Raw genomic sequence first — 18,687 nt, 5'->3', positions numbered from 1 at the left:
GGTTCGTTTGCCTGATGGCTCCATTCGCCGCCGCAATCGGCGTGCCCTTCGTCTGGTTCCACGTTCGCTACGAAATTCTGCACAGGTGCCACACCCTCCTGTTGTCCCTGACATGGACTTTGTTGAGCTTCCGGATACCCTGCCTCCTCCTCACTCGACCGTGGCCCGGCCCATTCCCCAGACGGTGGATCCTAAACCACCCTTGAGGTGGTCAACCCGAATTCGTCGCCCACCCCAAAGACTTGATTTATAAACCTTGCACTGTTGGACTCACTGACTTGTTCTGCCGTACTGTTTAAGAGTTTTTCATCGTTTGTTAATAGCATTTGTTTCGTTCGTGGTGTAACATAGTTTTCCTCTGCACCTGGCACCTTCCCGTGTATATAGCATAGCCACATGTACATATTGATGTAAATAATGCACACACATGATCAGACACACTCACTACACTTTATTTATTCTCATGTAGGCACATATTCTTTGGGAAAAGGGGGGATGTCACGATATACATCAGCATATCATGGTGCAATCACACACACACTGACACACTGATGGACATACAGTAGGACCAACCAGCAGACACAACATCGCAGCCAATCACCAGTGAGAGCACACGCACTATAAAGACAGGGGATACCAGAGTTCCCGCTCATTCTAGCAGCAGCCAGCTCAGAGCACAGAGCTCACAGCCTGCCTCTCAGACATTCACCATGTGCTGAGTGCCTCACCTAGATAGTGATAGGACAGGGTCCACAGATAAGCTGGTAATGCACGTACCCAAGCTTACAGTATGTTATTACAGTTGAGTTGTTAATAAAATAGAGTTACACCATCTCCAGCCGTGTTGACCTGTTTGTAGACCAGAACACCCAACACGACAGAAAAGAGGGAAGTCTTGGGGGGGGGGGGGGGGGGGAAGCTCCTTCTATCTAGTAACAGTTAAATTTGTGAGTATTAGTTCATTTGCATTATTTTTAACTTTTGAATAGCCTGAACTTCCTTAAATAATGTTTCAAAGAATTTTTCATTTTGGAAAAGGAAACATTTAAGCATTAGAAAAGCGAACAAGACAAGACAAACCTTAAAAATGTTGCAGGGTTATAAGATCATAATTTCTGTGTTTCAGCGGAACTGTGTGGGAAATGAAAGATATTCTGTTAACTTGTCCTTTCCATTTTATCAATGAACATCTGAAACATCAGTGATATCATTCAGTTGGTCGCACTGAAGCAATGTCAACAGAAAGTAGCATTCAATAAACTAGGGGAAGTATTTACACACTAACTCCAATTAAAGAAATCAACTACAACCGAACGGAACGTCAAAATTGTAGCTTTCATTCATATTTTTTACTGGGAACATCCTAAACACATAGGGCTGGATCCTCCGCTTCACCGGCAGCGCACTTATGCCGGTGGTTTTCCCGACAGCGTCGGGGTGACCACAATGGGAAACCCCATTGGCTGGCTGCCGGGATGGAGGATCCCGCTGCCGGTGAGGGTGCGCCGTGCCAGAAAACGGTTCTGGCGGGGCGACAGATCCCTCCCATTGTTCTTTTGAGTCCTGACTGGTATGTTTCGATTGATTGCACATGATGCCAAAGGCTCAATTTCAGCTTTTCCCATTCATTATTGTGGACAAAATTAAATAGATAAAATTCATGCTCTGTCCCAGAACTTTTGAGGTTTCTACTCCCAAAACACATTGGTTACTGACAGCCTCAATTCGCTCACTTACAGCTCAGGATAAAATACGTTCACTTAATGTTTTTTCCTAAATTATGCTCATTAATTTAATAAAGGCCAGTTGATTCAAATTTCCTTGTCTTGCTAAATTCAATTAGCTGATCAGTTGCATTTCATTACTAAGTTTTGGAACAGGATTGTTTACCAAAGACTGAATCATTCCTTAATAACTTGCGTTATTACCTATATTCTCATTCTGTCACTAGTTCTACAGATTGTGCCAATGCAGTGGCATTGGTTGGATTATTGGGCAGAAATTTCACCCCACTTGGGGCCGAGAATGCTGATGAGTGGGCACATCACATGCCAGTTCTTCAGGCTGGCTTTGCGCCCTCCCCATGATCCCAGCTATGGCCACAGGCCACCCTTCCTCATCACTGTGTGGCTCAGCATCTGTGGTTATTGTTTCATTTAAGAGTTCTAAAAATGTTGAGAGGGTACCTCAAGAAACAGCTGTATGCAACTATTTCCGAGCTGGAGGACCTCAAGTCACCATAAATTGGATTGCACTAATTGGCCAATTCAAGGAAGATCACTGCCTGGTGACTGTTTCCCACATGATGCTTCAGATGTTGGGGTCGTGATCCGAAACCCAAACTCATGTCCATCAGCGAACCAAAGCCACAAGTTCCTCCTTATTTGGAAAGAGGACTTATTTTAATGTTATTTTAACTACCCATTATAGTGGCAACTGCCAATGACCTTGTTGCAGTTAATTTGGTGCAACTTGGGGCAGCACAGTAGCACAGTGGGTAGCACTGTTGCTTCACAGCTCCAGGGTCCCAGGTTCGATTCCCGGCTTGGGTCACTGTCTGTGTGGAGTCTGCACGTTCGGTGTGTCTGCGTGGATTTCCTCCGGGTGCTCCCGTTTCCTCCCATAAGTCCCAAGAGATGTGTTCTTAGGTGAATTTGACATTCTGAATTCTCCCTCTGTGTACCCGAACAGGCGACGGAATGTGACGACTAGGGGCTTTTCACAGTAACTCCATTGCAGTGTTAATGTAAGCCTACTTCTGACAATAAAGATTATTATTATTACTTGATTCTGTTAACGGGAACTGAAAAAACGGCCAATACTGTGATTCAGGAGTAACTTTCTCAAACAATTTGTGAGTCCTTTAACAGCTCTAAAAATGAAACATACACAAATTCAGTTGAGTTGTGTAATAGATTTAAACTATGTCTCAGCAGCAAATATCTGATATCCATTTTGCTAAGACCACGAACCATTTGGCAAGTGGCACTCTCATACTGTAGAAAGTTGTTGCTTCCCTGACATCTTATGATTGTCCTGATGAGTGCAAGATGAAAAGCTTCAACAAAATGATTTTTTTTTCAGCAATACACAAGTTTTGTAACGCCAAATGACTAAATGACAATGTAGCAAGTTGACTTCTGCATTGATGCATCAGGATTGGTCACACAGACAGAAATTGAAGTTCTTTGGTTCACTTCAGTTTCTTTAAATAGAATTCTAAAGATATTAGGAAGTCGAAAGGAAACTTATAATCCTGGATTTTCACTGAGTCAGGATGACTTCGGAGCCCTTTAAAAATGGTGGGTTGATCCCCATTAATTCCCAACTCCATTCCTGGCCTGCCTGAATTTTGTGAGTGCCTTTAAAGGGTGAAATATGGTTCCTGCCCAAAGCCCATATCTGGCATGCCAAACCAGGCTGGCTCAATTGTGGGCATAGGCAAATCCTACCACTCTGCAATTTTCATGGAGTCAGGCCAGGTTTTTAAAGCGAGTGGTTCACAGCCCCTCAGAGGAGTCATGGACCCTAATGCTATGAGGGAGCCTTTTAAAGTGCAAGTTCAAAAGGTTCCCCATCTCATGCCCTCATGCCAAGCTCTGCGACCCACTCCCATGATCCCTCTTGCCCCTTTGCCAAGCCTCATACGTCAATGGGCTTGGTTGAGAGCCCAGACAACCATTAAGTTTGTTGAAACAGGACAACACGGTGACACAGTAGTTAGCTCTGCTGCCTCATGGCGCTGAGGTCCCAGGTTCCATCCCGGTTCTGGGTCACTGACCGTGTGGAATTTGGACATTCGCCCCGTGTTTGTGTGGGTTTCACCCCCACAACCCAAAGATGTGCAGGATAGGTGGGCTAAATTGCCCCTTAATTGGAAAAAATGAATTGGGTACTCTAAATTTATTTAAAAGAAAGTTTGTTGAAACATCTGTGCCTCAGAGAAAACATTTTTGATTGACAGCTCAGGCTCTGTGATCTCACATGTCAATTTCACAATGTTTATTTATACAATGCTAAATGGTTTCAAGGGCTTGTGGGTTTTTTATTGATGTTTTAAAGGGTCTGGACAATTTACACATATATTAACTCAGTGAAATGGCTTCTTTTCAATATAGGAGAAAGTTATGAATGAATTATTATTTTTCACAGATTTTCGTTACAAATGCTACTGTCACTACAGGGTTGTATTTATGTTACATTTGTACATGTAACTAGATTTTAAGGACTTTAGAGGGTGAAGCCCTCTTCAGATGCCAGTGCTTCAAAAGTTGTAATTTGGGCTTGAATATGTAGCTTACTAGAATTTGGGTGTATATAATATGCAATGATGTGGAGATGCCGGCGTTGAACTGGGGTGAGCACAGTAAGAAGTCTTACAACACCAGGTTAAAGTCCAACAGGTTTGTTTCGATGTCACTAGCTTTCGGAGCGCTGCTCCTTCCTCAGGTCAATGAATAATATGCAATGAAAGAGTTATGGGCAATGGAAACTTTGTAACAGGTTGACAGGTGGACAGACTACCTGATGTATGATACTGTTGAGTATCCTTACTTTAGCATCTGTCTTAAGGTCTGCCATCTCCTCCGGTAACTGTTATCTGATCAGAGGTAACGGAGACATTTTCCTACTTTTAAAACTCAAGTGTCACATTTTTGTTTTTTTACTCCTTGTGAACAGAAGGTGCATATTTATGTTTTTCCACACGATATACGGTCTTTTTGAAAAAAGATTAAGAAAGCACTGGAGGGCTGTTTAGCACAGGGCTAAATCGCTGGCTTTGAAAGCAGACCAAGGCAAGCCAGCAGCACAGTTCGATACCCGTACCAGCCTCCCCGAACAGGCGCCGGAATGTGGCGACTAGTGGCTTTTCACAGTAACTTCATTTGAAGCCTACTTGTGACAATAAGCGATTTTCATTTTCAAAAGCAGTTTGGGCCAGTGTTATTTCCCAGTTTTTACTGGTTTAAGGTATTATTTCCCTGTTTTACTATTTTACTTTCTTTCTGATAATCGTTAAGTTGTTTTATTTCTCAGTGAGTAATGCACATAGCAACAGATCGTCAGATTCACAGAGTTGAATTAATAAGACATTAATGCTAATTTGTATTTTATGGGCAGCACGGCAGCACAAGTGGATAGCAGTGTGGCTTCACAGCGCCAGGGTCCCAGGTTCGATTCCCCGCTGGGTCACTGTCTGTGCGGAGTCTGCACGTTCTCCCCGTGTGTGTGTGGGTTTCCTCCGGATGCTCCGGTTTCCTCCTACAGTCCAAAGATGCGCAGGTTAGGTGGATTGGCCATGCTAAATTACCCTTAGTGTCCAAAAAGGATAGGCGGGGTTATTGGGTTATGGGGATACGGTGGAAGTGACGGCTTAAGGTAGGTCGGTGCAGACTCGATGGGCCGAATGGCCTCCTTCTGCACTGTATGTTCTAAGACATTGGGCAGTATAGTCACAGCTTTAGAGTTTTCACTTTGAGCAAGTTGGCTTCATATTGTATTCAAAATCGTGCTTGTTTTCCAAGGTGAAGTTATTCACAAACTTCTGTTGAATCTCATTTGCATAAAGTAAAACCTTGCAAAAATGAACACAGACTTAGATTTTAGAACATCATCAACGGGATTCTCCGATATTGAGGCAGAGTGTCCGCACCGTCGGGAACGCCGTCGCGTTTCACGGCGCGGAACGGCCGCGGGCACGATTGATTGATGCCCCGAAAAGGGGCCAGCAGCGGATCCGCGATAAACGCGGTGGGCGTGGCGCCAAAGTGGCGGCGTCATCGCGCGACGCCCGGCTGAGGCCGCGCTGCGTAATTTAAAGTGCGCGATTCGCGCACAGGACCCGAAGGATAGAGGTGGCTGAGCCCCGCCGTGCCGCTCCCAGGTTCCGGGGCAGCAATCTAGAGACTATTAGACGCTGTAGAAGAGCGCAGGGCCATCCTGTGCCCAAGACGTGGGCACCGGCACCCGTCCAGCACTGTGAAGCGCGGCTGGCGTGAAGTGGGCACCGCGGTTAGCGCTGTGGGGCACACTCCCCCACTCTGGAGACCAGTGCCGGAAGAAGCTCCACGAGGGCTGCCAGGGTAAGTACCCCGAGAGTTCCCCGGGCCACATTCCACCCCTCCCTCCCCCCCACCACGTTTCGCGGGAACCCCCCCTGCCAATGCAGGAGCGGGGGGGGGCACCATGTTGCACCCGACCCACATGGGCAACACCCCCCCCTTGAGAGCTGCCATGGCGTGGTGCGCAGGACCAAGTGAGACTCCCCTGCCTGGCTACACTCCCGCAGCCCATCACGTCCCCCCACCTCACACTGCATCCCCTACCAGTGCCCCCAACCCCCCCTCAACCCACCCCCTGACACATACCCCTCCACCCCTAAACCCTCCCTCACACTCCACCCCCTCACACTGCCCCCTCCACCCCCTCGCACCCGACTCCGCTTGTCTAACGATACGTGCCTTATTGTGTTCTCCAGGGCCAGGGGCCGATAGTCCAGGGACGTCTCGGACAAGACCCCGCCATCCAGCTCCAAGCTCATCCGCCCACAGGGACGCATGGCAGAGAGGGGAAGGAAGACGGACAGGAGGGCCCTCTTCTGAGGCCGGGGCACTGGAGGGGGGACACACAGAGGACAGACAGAGCCGACACTGACGAACACAGGACGGACAGTCAGGACACTGATGGCCGTGAGATGGACGAGGAGAGGGCTGCAGGCCAGGACAGTGACGGAGAGAGGACGGGGACTCAGGACAGTGACACACAGATAACGGCCAGACAGACGATGGACAGACCGGCACAACACCTAACATGGGCCGCGGACTATGTGCATCGGTCCAAGGATCGACCCAGGAGACCCCAGACCTGGGGACAGATGAGGACCTCGAGTTTGTGTCACTGCTGTCACCCACAACATCCACCATCGCAGATACACTCACCTCGGTTGGCCATTTTAGTGATGAGGCTTCTGGGTCACTCACTGGTGCGCACCACACAGCCGAGCAGGTGGAGGTAGGAGCAGCCGGGGGGCTGGACGGTCAGAGGGCAGGCCAAGCCCAGCACCCAGCTGCTGCCCAGACGGTTCCCGGGTTCCTGGAATTACCAGACCCACCCACAGACCCGATGCCTTTGGAAACCCAGAGAGTGGACAACGGGATGACGGCCGTCTTCCAGCATCTGCAGACGCAGTTGGAGGAGTCCATTCGTGCCCAGGAGCAGGGAGTGATGCCAGTCATGGCTGCCACCCAGGCTGACTCCGCACAGGTGGCGTCCGCGGTGGAGACATTGGGGGCAACAGTTTTGACCATGGGTCAGGTTCTGCAAGGCATGGAGCTTCATGTGCAGGCGCCACCCGTGGCCCAGGAGAGGGGTGCCCTCTCACAGGCAGCCATGTGCCAGAGCCAACTGGACATTGCCACCGCGATCCGGGGTCTGGCCCAGTCTCAGCAGGCCATCGCTGAGAGCATTGGCTGCCTTGCACACATGCTGGATGGTGTCATACCATCACAACGGGAGGTTGCACAGTCCCTGTCAGGACTGTCGCACTCCCTGAGCTCTGTCGCTGCGAACGTTCAGACCCTGGTCGATGCCGAAGCCGGCCTCCAGGACTGGCAGCGCCAGATGTCGATTCTCATGTCTCCGCTCGCATCACCGTCCCATAGTGAGGCCCGGGGCCACCCGGCTCCCCGAGGGAGGAGGAGGTTCTGGGGCCCGTCCCGGTAACTCCAGCAAGGGAGGTCCCGGAACACTCGGACTCACCCCGTACTGTCCCTGGTGCATCTGGTGGGCAGCGGGCAGGACAGGGTGGCACCATGCCACCCAGCACACCTGCCGAGCAGCCTGGCCCATCGAAGCCGGACCGCCCCAGGAAACGCGCGCCGACGGGGAGCCACGTCGCAGGGCAGGAGTCTCAGCAGTCCGCCTCCACTCCTGCTGTACCATCTGGGGAAACACCAGGGCGTAGTGGTAGGCCCATAAGGCAAAGAAGTTAGACATGTAGTAAGTTGTCACGGGTGCAGGGCACAGCTTAGTTGTAGGGGCTAGCGCACGTGTCTGTGAATGTCACGAATAAAGTCACTGTTACACAAAACCTAGATAACTCTGTTCTATGTCCGGTGCCTGAGGGGTCGTGAGGGGGACCGAGTGGCGCTGGGGTCGAAGTTCGCTACAACGGTGATGCCGGGTGTGTGTTCCCTCCCCCCCCCCCACCCAAACCCGTCGTCCTCGGCACACCGACGCCAGCTACCCCACATGGGCATGTGATGGAATGTCCGTGACACATACAGGGACCACCGAGGTGGAGGGTTTAGCTATGGCCATGAGTCAGACATCGTCTCATGATCCGGAGCTCACAGCTCATCGCAGAGCGGGTTGTCATCATTCAACATGGCACTGATCACACCCACTTACACAAGCATCTGTGTGATACCATCCCGTTGTGCCGCAGGTGTAAGTTGCTGTGAAAGTGTGGGCGCTAGGGTTGTCGGATGGTGCGGGAGGTGCTGGGTGGTGCGTTTGTGCGGAACGGTGGTGCAAGTGCCTTGCTCAGCGATACCCTACCCCAGTTCGTGAAACGTGCGGCGATCAACGCCTCGCGTGCTCGCTCTCCAAGCCGGTGGTGTCGTGCAGCCTCCCGACCAGATGCAGCCCCCAGGTCGTGTCTGTGCCCCCCCATCTCCCCATCCTCCTCCTCCTCATATGCAGACGCATCACCGTCATCGGGCTCCCCCTGTGCCTCCTCCTCCAGGACATCACCCCTCTGCTGGGCAATGCTGTGTAGCACACAGCAGACAACAAATATATGGCCGACCCTTTCTGAATGGTACTGCAGGGCACCTCCCGATCGGTCCAGGCACCTGAATCGCACCTTCAAGAGGCCGAAGCACCTCTCCACAACACCCCTGGTTGCTGCATGGGCCTCATTGTAGCAGGTCTCCGCGTTGGTCTGTGGCCTCCGTATCGGCGTCATCAGCCACAACAGCAATGGGTAACCCCTGTTGCCCTGCAACCAGACCCTCAGCCGGGGGGGGGGTCCCTCGAACATGGCGGGGATGTACGATTGCGCCAGTATAAAGGCATTATGCACACTGCCGGCGGGGTACTGGGCGCTCACGTTCATGATCATCATGTGATGGTCGCAGACCACCTGAATGTTCATCAAGTAGGTCCCCTTTCTGTTCCTGAAAACATCCCTGTTCTCCGAGGCTGGGCTCCCCCCGTTCCACGTGGTGCCAGCTGTGCCATGAGGTGGCATATATGTGCCACGGTCTCCCTACTCAATTGGAGTCTCCGCCTGCATGCCCTGTCCGGCAGGTCCTCGAACGACATGCGGTCCCAGTAGACTCGATGCCTCATGGGGCGCCTCCGACACCTTGGCACCATCACCTGCTCCTCCTCCTCTCCCTGCGCCGCATCAAGATCAGAATCCTCATCCTGTGCATCCCCGACGATGTGGTGGTCATTGTCCCCTCCGCCTCCTCCTGCACATGTCGGGCGTGCGGGCCTGTAGCCTCAGCGGCTGGCACGGGGCTCTCTGCAGCCACTCCCTCTGCTGCAGCCGCCGCAGCTGCTCTGAGCCGCCTGCATCGACGCTGCCGGATGGCCACCAGCAGGGCAGCGGCTCCCGCCGCAGCGGCAAACATCGCTGGCTGGTGCGCAAAGATGACGATCTGCAAGGTGGGGGGGGGAGGAGAAACAACATGGTTAACGATGGCGCTTGGACACCTCGACAGCCAGGTGCCATGGGATACATGTGTGCCCCGGTTGCCTGGTCTCGCTGCAGACACGCAGGCACCCTGACCCCTGCCCACAGTCTCCGTCCACCGGCCAGTTCACTCCGTCCCTCCTCATTGCTGCGCCAGTGCCCTTTGCCCATCAGCATAACCTCATCTTGCGATCGTGTCTCCGCCACGGTCCTGCCATGGTGCAACGACTGCATCCTTCCCCCCCCTGCCCCCACCTCCCAGGTTCCCCCCACTGGCATGACTGCATCCTTCCCCTCCTCCCCTCCCCCCCCCACAACGGGCCTAATTGCATTCTTTCCCTTCCCCCTCCTCCCTCTCCCCCCCCCCCCCCCCCCCCCCGAGCATGGCGGCACCCTTCCCCAAAAGCCCTCCCCGCCAGCACCGGCCGTGGACACCAAAACTCCGGGTTCGCCAGCCGCACACCACCTTACTCCTCATCGTCAGCCAGCACGACTGACTGACAAATCTATTTAGCAGGGGTGAACGGCGACGTTGTGTCCTGGAGTCATGCTGTCGGCCCTTCGGCCCATCTGGCCCACTGAATAGCGGGGGGCCCAGAGAATCGGCGTACTTAGTGCCTCGGGCAATTCTCCGGCAGGCGTGCGCCGACTTCGATGAAGCCGTTCTCACCGGTTGGGAGAATAGCTGAACAGCATTGGACCGGCGTCGCGCGAAAGATCGGCGCGAGCGGTGATTCTCCCAGCCGGCCCTGCATGGGAGAATCCCGCCCCATGTTTTTTTCCTCACATTCCTTGATATATCTGGGGGTGAACCTAGTGTACTGTATGAGAAGAAGAATTCCGCTTGCCAAATGGTAACACAGTTAACAATGGTTTATCACAAGAAGAAGAATTATTTTAAAAAGAGCATCTGTATCAGTGATGCTCAAATCTTTTCATCTGTGGACCACATAGGTGGGGACGAAAGACACCACGGACTAGTCTTACTCCACCTGCTTTTACTTGCTGCTACTAAAATACTCAGCAGGAATAATGGGAAGAACGTCGCTGCGGTCGCTGAGATGCCAGTGAGGTGATATCTGGCTCCAATCTGGGCAGCCTCAGTCTCATGCCAGGCTCCATGGTGACCTGGTTTTTGCTCCTGAATGTAAAAGATCCCATAACACTATTTTGCAGAAGAATGGGGGAGTTAATCTGATGTCTTGGTCAATATTTATGCCTCAAACAACATCACAATAAATAGTTTATCTAGCTATTATCAGATTGCTGTTTCTAGATTACTGAGTGCATATTAGCTGCCGACTTCCCTACATAGCAATAGCGACTCTTCAGAACGTAATTCATTGGCGGTAAAGTACTTTGAGACGTCCAGTGGTCATGGAAAGCCCTTTATAAATGCAAGTTTTACTTTGTTTTTAACCCCAGGTGTGTCTGAAATTCGTGCTTCCTATGCTGTAGCATTAATGTAAATATTGCTTATAAAACTACTGCTGTTGCTCATGATTATGATGAGTCGTTTCGTGCACATGGGAACCAGTCTGGTTGTGTGATCCCACACGCATGGTGAGAATGAGGGCCCTGGCTTCTCATGTGTCCCCCCCCCCCCCCCCCCCCCGTCCCCGTCCCCCGGGGCATGGCATTGCACAGCAGTGAATTGTGCTTCGGACCAGAGTCCATGAAGCACACTTTGAGAACCTCTGGTCTAGCCCACCTCCTCTGAATAGCCAGGTTTTAACGAACTGAAAATGACTTTAAAAACAATTTATGCAGAGTCATTGACTGGTTTCATTCACGGACACCAGTCTTTTCTTTGTCACCTAAATGTATTTTTTAATATTTACAAACTTGTAACAGATGCCTGCCTAATGGTGCCATTGTACCTTTAAAAAAAAGCAGCAATTTTGAGAGCCTTCTTGCAAACAGGTGTGGTTAAAGCATCATGCTAATTAATTTGATTCGGAGGTGGGGCCAACTTGCTGTTTTTGAACTAGTGCAGAAGATCAGCAAAACCCGATAGGCACAGGACGTGTGCTTGAATGTTTCGCTGTTTTGCCTCAGGGCAGAATCTTGCGCTCCTCTGAATGCGAGTTCTGAGGTGGGGGGAGTGAGCGTAAAATTGAATTCTCCCCAAGAACCTGCCCGCCCAAACCCAGGCGCAATTTCATGCTTGGGCGGGAAACCTGCCCTTTAACCTATTAAGGCCCTTAATCCCACCTAGCCTCAATTTTTAGGTTGGCAGGAGTGAGTGCTGATAGGCTGGGGCATTCACACTTTTCCTCATCGCGGGCGGGAAAAGGGGTTACCTCAGTCTGAAGCCCCCCCCCCCCTGAGAGTTGAGGCACCCTCCCCCCAGCATTATTGATCTCCCGGGCCCCTTCCTTTTCCTGGTCTATCCTCCCCAGTGTCATGATTACCCTCTCCTGACCCGCCTAGGCGTCCCCTATCCTCCCGTCCCCTGACTTTGGGCGAGATTCTCCGCCGGCATGATTCTCCGTTTTGCCGGCAGCGTGGGGCTGCCCCACAATGGGAAACCCCATTGACCGGCCAGCGTAACGGAGATCCCGCCGGTGGGTCGGGGCAGAAATGTGGCGTGGCGGGGCGGAGAATCCAGCCCCTTACCTTTTCAAAGGTTCTGGGGCTCAGCCCCGGGCAGAGCACTGCAGTACCTCACCTGGCCACTGCAGCGCTGTGCCTGGTCGGGCTGAAGAGCTGTCGGCCAATCTGATTGGCGGGACTTCCTGGGGTGGATGGACATTCCCCTCACTGCCAATCAATGCTCAAGTGAGCGTTAACTGGTATTGGGGATTCAAGAGTCGGTGGATGTGCATTTGTCGCTGACTCTCAGGATGGTGAGTGCCAATTGCTCATCCTTAAAACTCTACCCGGACAGTTTAGAAGATTGGAGTGAGTTGAGCTGGAAAATCAAATGTAAATCTAGTTAATGCTTTAACCAAGGTAGACAGTGCAAAGTGCTGTGTTCTTGAATCTTTCGTTTCTGATGTATTTCACCACCCATTTCATTCTGTTCAGGCTTGGCATACCACAGACCTTGGACGGGATTCTCTGCCGGCGGGATGCTCCGTTTTGCCGGCAGCCCGGGGGTTTCCCGATGGCGTGGGGCTGCCCCACAATGGCAAACCCCATTGTCCGGCCGGCATAACGGAGCATCCTGCCGGCGGGGTGAAGCCGAAAATGTGGTGCAGTGGGACGGAGCATCCCGCCCCTTGGCTTTATCTACAGTTTCCCAATTTGTACAAAAAATGTTCAAACACGGTTCTGCAATTGAATGTAGAAAATTGATAGCTGGCAATTATCACTACTTCCTGATTTAAATAAAGTTGCCTCAGGGGCATTAATCCTCATCGTACACAGCAGAGGATGACATATTGACAATGATCTGCTTCACATCTGATGCTAATAGAGTAGTATCTTCATGCCCTCACTTGAAAACCAACCGTTTCAATTTTATCCCAATTTAAAACTGATCTACAAATAATAACCCAAGAGATCTATTCTATTAAGTGCTCAGAGCACTTTATAACACTTTTATTAAAGAAGTATTGCTCTACTAAAATAAGGTTAAGTCCCAACAGTAAGAACAGGTCACGTTTTGAGCAGGTAAGTATCAACCAGGCGGGTAAGATTAAAGATGGCCCATTTGCATTCAGAGTCATTCCTATGAAGGAATTGAATAGACAGTGGGGCTCAGTTCGGATGGTTGGAGCAGACAATTGAGCTCATCCTTTACGGGTAACTTGCAGTTGAATGAATTCTGTATCTTCTCTCTCCTCAGTATGCGGTAGTGCTGCCGGTGGTGTGGAAGATGAGGGAGAATCTGAAGCAGGGTGGATTGAAGGAGCTGCCATCCTACTCTCCGTTATCTGTGTGGTTTTTGTAACTGCCTTTAATGACTGGAGCAAAGAGAAGCAGTTTCGAGGTTTGCAAAGCCGGATTGAACAAGAGCAGAAGTTCGCTGTTGTCAGGGGAGGCCAAGTCATCCAAATCCCGGTGTCAGAACTTGTCACTGGTGACATTGCACAAGTTAAATACGGTAAGCCTGAACAATAGATTCAATTGATTGTAACCAAAGGAACCAAGTTTTCCTCTTAACTCTGTGCACCCAAAACAAAACTCATGGGGATGATTTTCTTTTATTTCAATGGTTAGTTCATAGACAAAAATGTCTTGCATTTTTTTCAATTCTTTCCCTTTTTTTGATCCCACCCATATACCAGGACACACTCTTCATGAGAGCTATAACTGACCTGTCTTTTGGTCCATATGCACCATTGGAGAAATAATCCTATCCTCCTTGCTCAGATAAGGAGCATCTCGTGCCATTTGCAATTATTTTTGATGGTTACCGAGGAGAATGCTGATCACGTCCAGAGAAATTTGGCGAGGAACCTGACTTAATCCTCTCTTTCTTTAGGTTTCCCTGTTTTTTCAGCTGAGAGAACTGGCAGGCAACCGGCCGATAGAGTTCAGTGGTGTTTTATAATTGTCTGAAAGGAGGTGCAAAAGAATCCCATTGGTTGAATCTGTCCCCAATCGTCTTCCCACACTGTGTCAAGTTTTTATTCAATTTTGCACCATTAATTGCTTTGCACATGCTACTCTGAAAGTTTATCTTTAGGTTTAAATGGGTTTGCTTTCTTTTTTTTTTGTCCTGCTAATAAACATCACTCCTAATATGTTTCCGCTGCTAACAGCTCTGCTTTCGCAGATGGAGTAGATGAAGTCAGAAACTCAATATGTGAATCTACATCCTTGTCAATTGAAGCTGCAGTGTCCTATACTACCACAGCATCCATTTTGATCTCATTTAAGACAGTTGTAGTGGCTACCCATTAATGGGTTGGAATTGTTTTGTACGATTTCATAAAAACCCTTGGTACCTGACTAGTTAGTTTTGATTAACGGTTACTATCATAGAATTTACAGTGCAGAAGGAGGCCATTCGGCCCATCGAGTCTGCACCGGCTCTTGGAAAGAGCACCCTACCCAAGGTCAACCCCTCCACCCTATCCCCATAACCCAGTAACCCCACCCAACACTAAGGGCAATTTTGGACACTAAGGGCAAATTATCATGGCCAATCCACCTAACCTGCACATCTTTGGACTGTGGGAGGAAACCGGAGCACCCGGAGGAAACCCACGCACACACGGGGAGGGTGTGCAGACTCCGCACTGACAGTGACCCAAGCCGGAATCGAACCTGGGACCCTGGAGCTGTGAAGCAATTGTGCTATCCATAATGCTACCGTGCTGCCCATATGTTTTCTGTTTATTTTTATCTTGTCTCTCCTTCACACCTTTTCAAGGGATTCTGTGCTCATCACAGATGAATAATACTTAAAATAAACGTAGAAACTTTAATATCCCACCTGGTTTTCTTCCAGCTCAGTTGTAGGGAATAGACATTTTGTCCCCCCCCCCACACGAGCATTCTCTTAGGAATGCACTGGCCAGGCACAGGATTAAGCTCCTTGTGCTCTGCCCCAACAGAAAAAGGTCAATCAGATTTCAACGTTCATAGAATCACAGAATCCCTACAGCACAGAAACAGGTCATTCGACCCATTGAGTCTGCACAGACCCTCCGAAAGAGCACCCTACCTAGGCCCTATCATCACCCTATTCCCATAGCTCCACCTGACCTTTAGATACTTAAGGGCAATTTAACATGCCCAATCAACCTAAACCGCACATCTTTGGACTGTGGGAGGAAACCGGAGCGCCCGCAGGAAACCCACACAGATACGGGGAGGAGAAAGCACAAACTCCACAGACAGTCATCCGAGATCGGAATTGAACCTGGTGCTGTGAGGCAGCATTGCGAACCACCCACTGTGTCACCGTGCTTCCCTCATTGTCCATTGTTTAATGCAGAAGTATTGGTAGTTCAAATACTACAAAAGTCATGCAAGTGGCCACCTCAATTTGCATTAAATTTATTCTTAACTCTTTCATGGGATGTGAGTGTTGCTGGCAAGGTTACCATCCCTAATTGCGCCGAGTAGGTGACGGTGAGCTGCCTCCTTGAACTGTTGCAGTCCATCTGGTGCAGGTACACCCACAATGCTGTTAGGAAGGGAGTTCCCAGGTTTTTGATATAGAGCGAGATTTACTAACCACCCCGCTGCGGAGGTGCAGGCAGGCCGCCAGCGGGATCTACTGACCCCACCCTTGCCAACAGGATTTCCCAGTGACAGCAGCCCTCGTCGCTGGGAAATCTGTGTGCCAGCGTGGGACCAAAATTTCTCACTAACGTGAACAGCTGGCAAATCCCGCCCATAGTTTGATGTCAGGATAATGTGTGACTTGGAGGTGCTGGTGATCCCATGAGTCTGTTGCCCCTTTCTTCTTTGGGGTTTGGAAATGCTGTCAAAGGAGATTTGGTAACTTGCTGCAACTCATCGTGGATATGGTACAGACTGCTGCCGCCGGTAGTGATAGCAGTGAAAATTTAAGGCAGTGCTGCTTTGATCTAGATGGTGTCCAACATCGTGGGGGAGATTCTCCGAAACCCCACTGGGCCGGAGAATCGCCGTGGGGTCGGCGTGAATCCCGCAGCGGTTTTTCAGTGGGGATGGGAATCGTGTTGCGCCGGTTGGGGGTCGTTGGCAGCGCACCCCCCCCACTCCCGGCGATTCTCCGCTGCGCGATAGGCTGAATGGCCGCCCGTTTTCGGACAGTCCCTCCGGCGTAAATCAAACAAGGTCCTTACCGGCGGGACCTGGCTCTGCGGGCAGCCTGCGGTGTCCTCGGGGGAGCGCGGGGAGATCTGGCCCCGGGGAGGGGGGGGGCACGGTGGCTTGGCCCGCGATCTGCGGGCAGGCCTGTGCTGTGGGGGCGCTCTTTCCCTCCGCGCCGGCCTCTGTAACGGTCTGCCATGGCCGGCGCGGAGAAGAACCCCCCTGCGCATGCGCTGGGATCACAGCAGATAACGCTGGCGCACCCGCACATGTGACAACTCGCACCAACCGGCGGAGGCCCTTCGGCGCTGGTTGGCGCGCTGCCAACCCCGCCGGCGCCGGCCTAGCCCCTGAAGGTGCAGAGGATTCCGCACCTTCCGGGCGGCCCAACACCGGAGTGGTTCACGCCACTCCTCGGCGCCGGTATGGCCTGCCCTGCCAGATAGCGGAGAATCCTGGCCCTTGAGTGTTGCTGGAGGTGCTCTCATCCAGGCAAGTGGAGAGGACTCCATCACACTCGTGCATGTGATGTTGAGCAGGATTTTGGGAGTCAGGAGGTGAGTCACTTGCTACAGAATTCCCAGCCTCTGACGTGACCTTTTAGCTACAGTAATTATAAATATTACAATTGTCCTCTTGCACTGCAAGAAATAGGAAAGTTTCAACCCAAAACTATTTTAAGTAAGACTTGATGGCCTGCAGAAAGACAAAGCTTTTTGATTTCACTTTTCTGGGCTGGATGCAGACCCATGTTCCAGAGATCAAAGCTTTGTTGTTCAATTATATAACCATTACTTTTTACTTGTTTATTTTTGTTTTGTTAAACTTTAAAACTTTTATACTGATCAAATCTAATTGCTCCATAATTGTCTGCAATGAGAATGCACAATAAATTACCTGACAGTCTATTCCTGATCATTTTATTTTGTCTTTACTTATCAGGTGATCTGCTCCCTGCGGATGGAATTTTAATTCAGGGAAATGACCTTAAAATTGATGAAAGTTCTTTAACTGGAGAATCTGATCATGTGCGTAAGTCCGCTGACAAGGACCCTATGCTACTTTCTGGTGAGTAGTCTGGTGATATTATTGCATGCGATAGCAAGGAGTGAATTCGATAAAGAATGATGGACAATCTTCTTGTGAGGGATAAACCTTGGAGCAACATTGAACCTCATGGGGGCCTCACAATCCATCAGAGAGGAGAAAAGGGGCAGAATATGAGAGAACCATATAAATCAGGCTGTCTCAAGCACTGATGGGCAGCTCCAGTAAATAAACATGCAGGAAATCCTGTTAGGCGAGCACTGGACATGGACAGGTCAATGTGTTAAAGGGATGGGCTGGGCTGATCGGGTCAATGAGGGTGGTGTGTCATAGCGGGGGGCATTAATAAAAAGACTGAGATTTTGAAGGAGCTAAGGTCAAAGCAAAATGGTATAATACTGTGGTCCTCAAATTCCTGAAATCATTTATTAATAACATTGATGAGAATTGCTTCTCATCATCCCTTCATCTGATGCTGGTTCTGGCCATTTCCCATCCTGCATCACCCATGTGTTTTTGGGAGGGGTGGTTAGGTGTGGGTTTTGGTTTTGTGTTGTGCAAGTGACATGTTGATAGTGACCAAAATAGCATCAGGTTCCCCAAAACATTAGCAGATCCCTATTTGCATGTAGTATTTGGGTCCTGACATGAGCACTGGCAGCCTAAAGTAAGGCCAACTCGCAGCAAGAGTACTTGGGTGGGAAATGGGTATACTCCCCTCGTCACTGACCCATTCACACTGAAACGGGACAGACGAAGATCCAGCCAGAGGATCAGAAGTGTGACAGTTTGGATAGGAATTTGTTTGAAAGGTAGAAAACAGAGTTATGTTTAACGGATATTTTTCAGACTGGAGGGATACGAACAATGATTTAGCCCTAGGGTCCAGATTAGAACTATTGCCGTAAAAAGAGTAAATGATCCGGACTACAAGTTTGTGATTGATCATGAAAAGGACAGTAAGTGACTTAAGGAAGAGATGGACAGTTTAGTAGATTGAGCAGATACATGTCATTGAAATTTAATGTAGAGAAATATGAGCTGAAACAAAATGGCAGCAAAATAAGAGAGGACATATATATTAAATTGTGAAACTTTATTAGAGTAGAGCTGCCCTAAGGAGATTTGGATACATAAATATTTAGAAGTGGGGGAAACGTTGATAAAACTGTCAAAAAGCATTGTGATCTTAATTTTTATAAATGGCACAGAGCATTAAAGCGAAGAGGTAACATTGA

The 18,687-nt window shown here is 50.1% G+C and overlaps 1 protein-coding gene across 16 annotated transcripts in view; it reads left to right on the top strand.

The window, feature by feature from the left end:
- Positions 1-18,687, top strand: part of atp2b2 (ATPase plasma membrane Ca2+ transporting 2) — a 1,245,322-nt gene that overhangs the window by 917,915 nt on the left and 308,720 nt on the right. For all 16 annotated transcript variants that reach the window (XM_072472614.1, XM_072472624.1, XM_072472623.1 and 13 more), the window contains 2 exons: positions 13,497-13,754; positions 17,345-17,470. In XM_072472614.1, the coding sequence (XP_072328715.1) occupies positions 13,497-13,754; positions 17,345-17,470 (384 nt within the window). The remainder of the gene's footprint in view (positions 1-13,496; positions 13,755-17,344; positions 17,471-18,687) is intronic.

Source organism: Scyliorhinus torazame, chromosome 13 (assembly GCF_047496885.1).
Source record: "Scyliorhinus torazame isolate Kashiwa2021f chromosome 13, sScyTor2.1, whole genome shotgun sequence".
NCBI lineage: Eukaryota > Metazoa > Chordata > Chondrichthyes > Carcharhiniformes > Scyliorhinidae > Scyliorhinus > Scyliorhinus torazame.
Note: the sequence above shows the minus strand (reverse complement) of the source record. Positions and strands in the feature narration are given on the sequence as shown.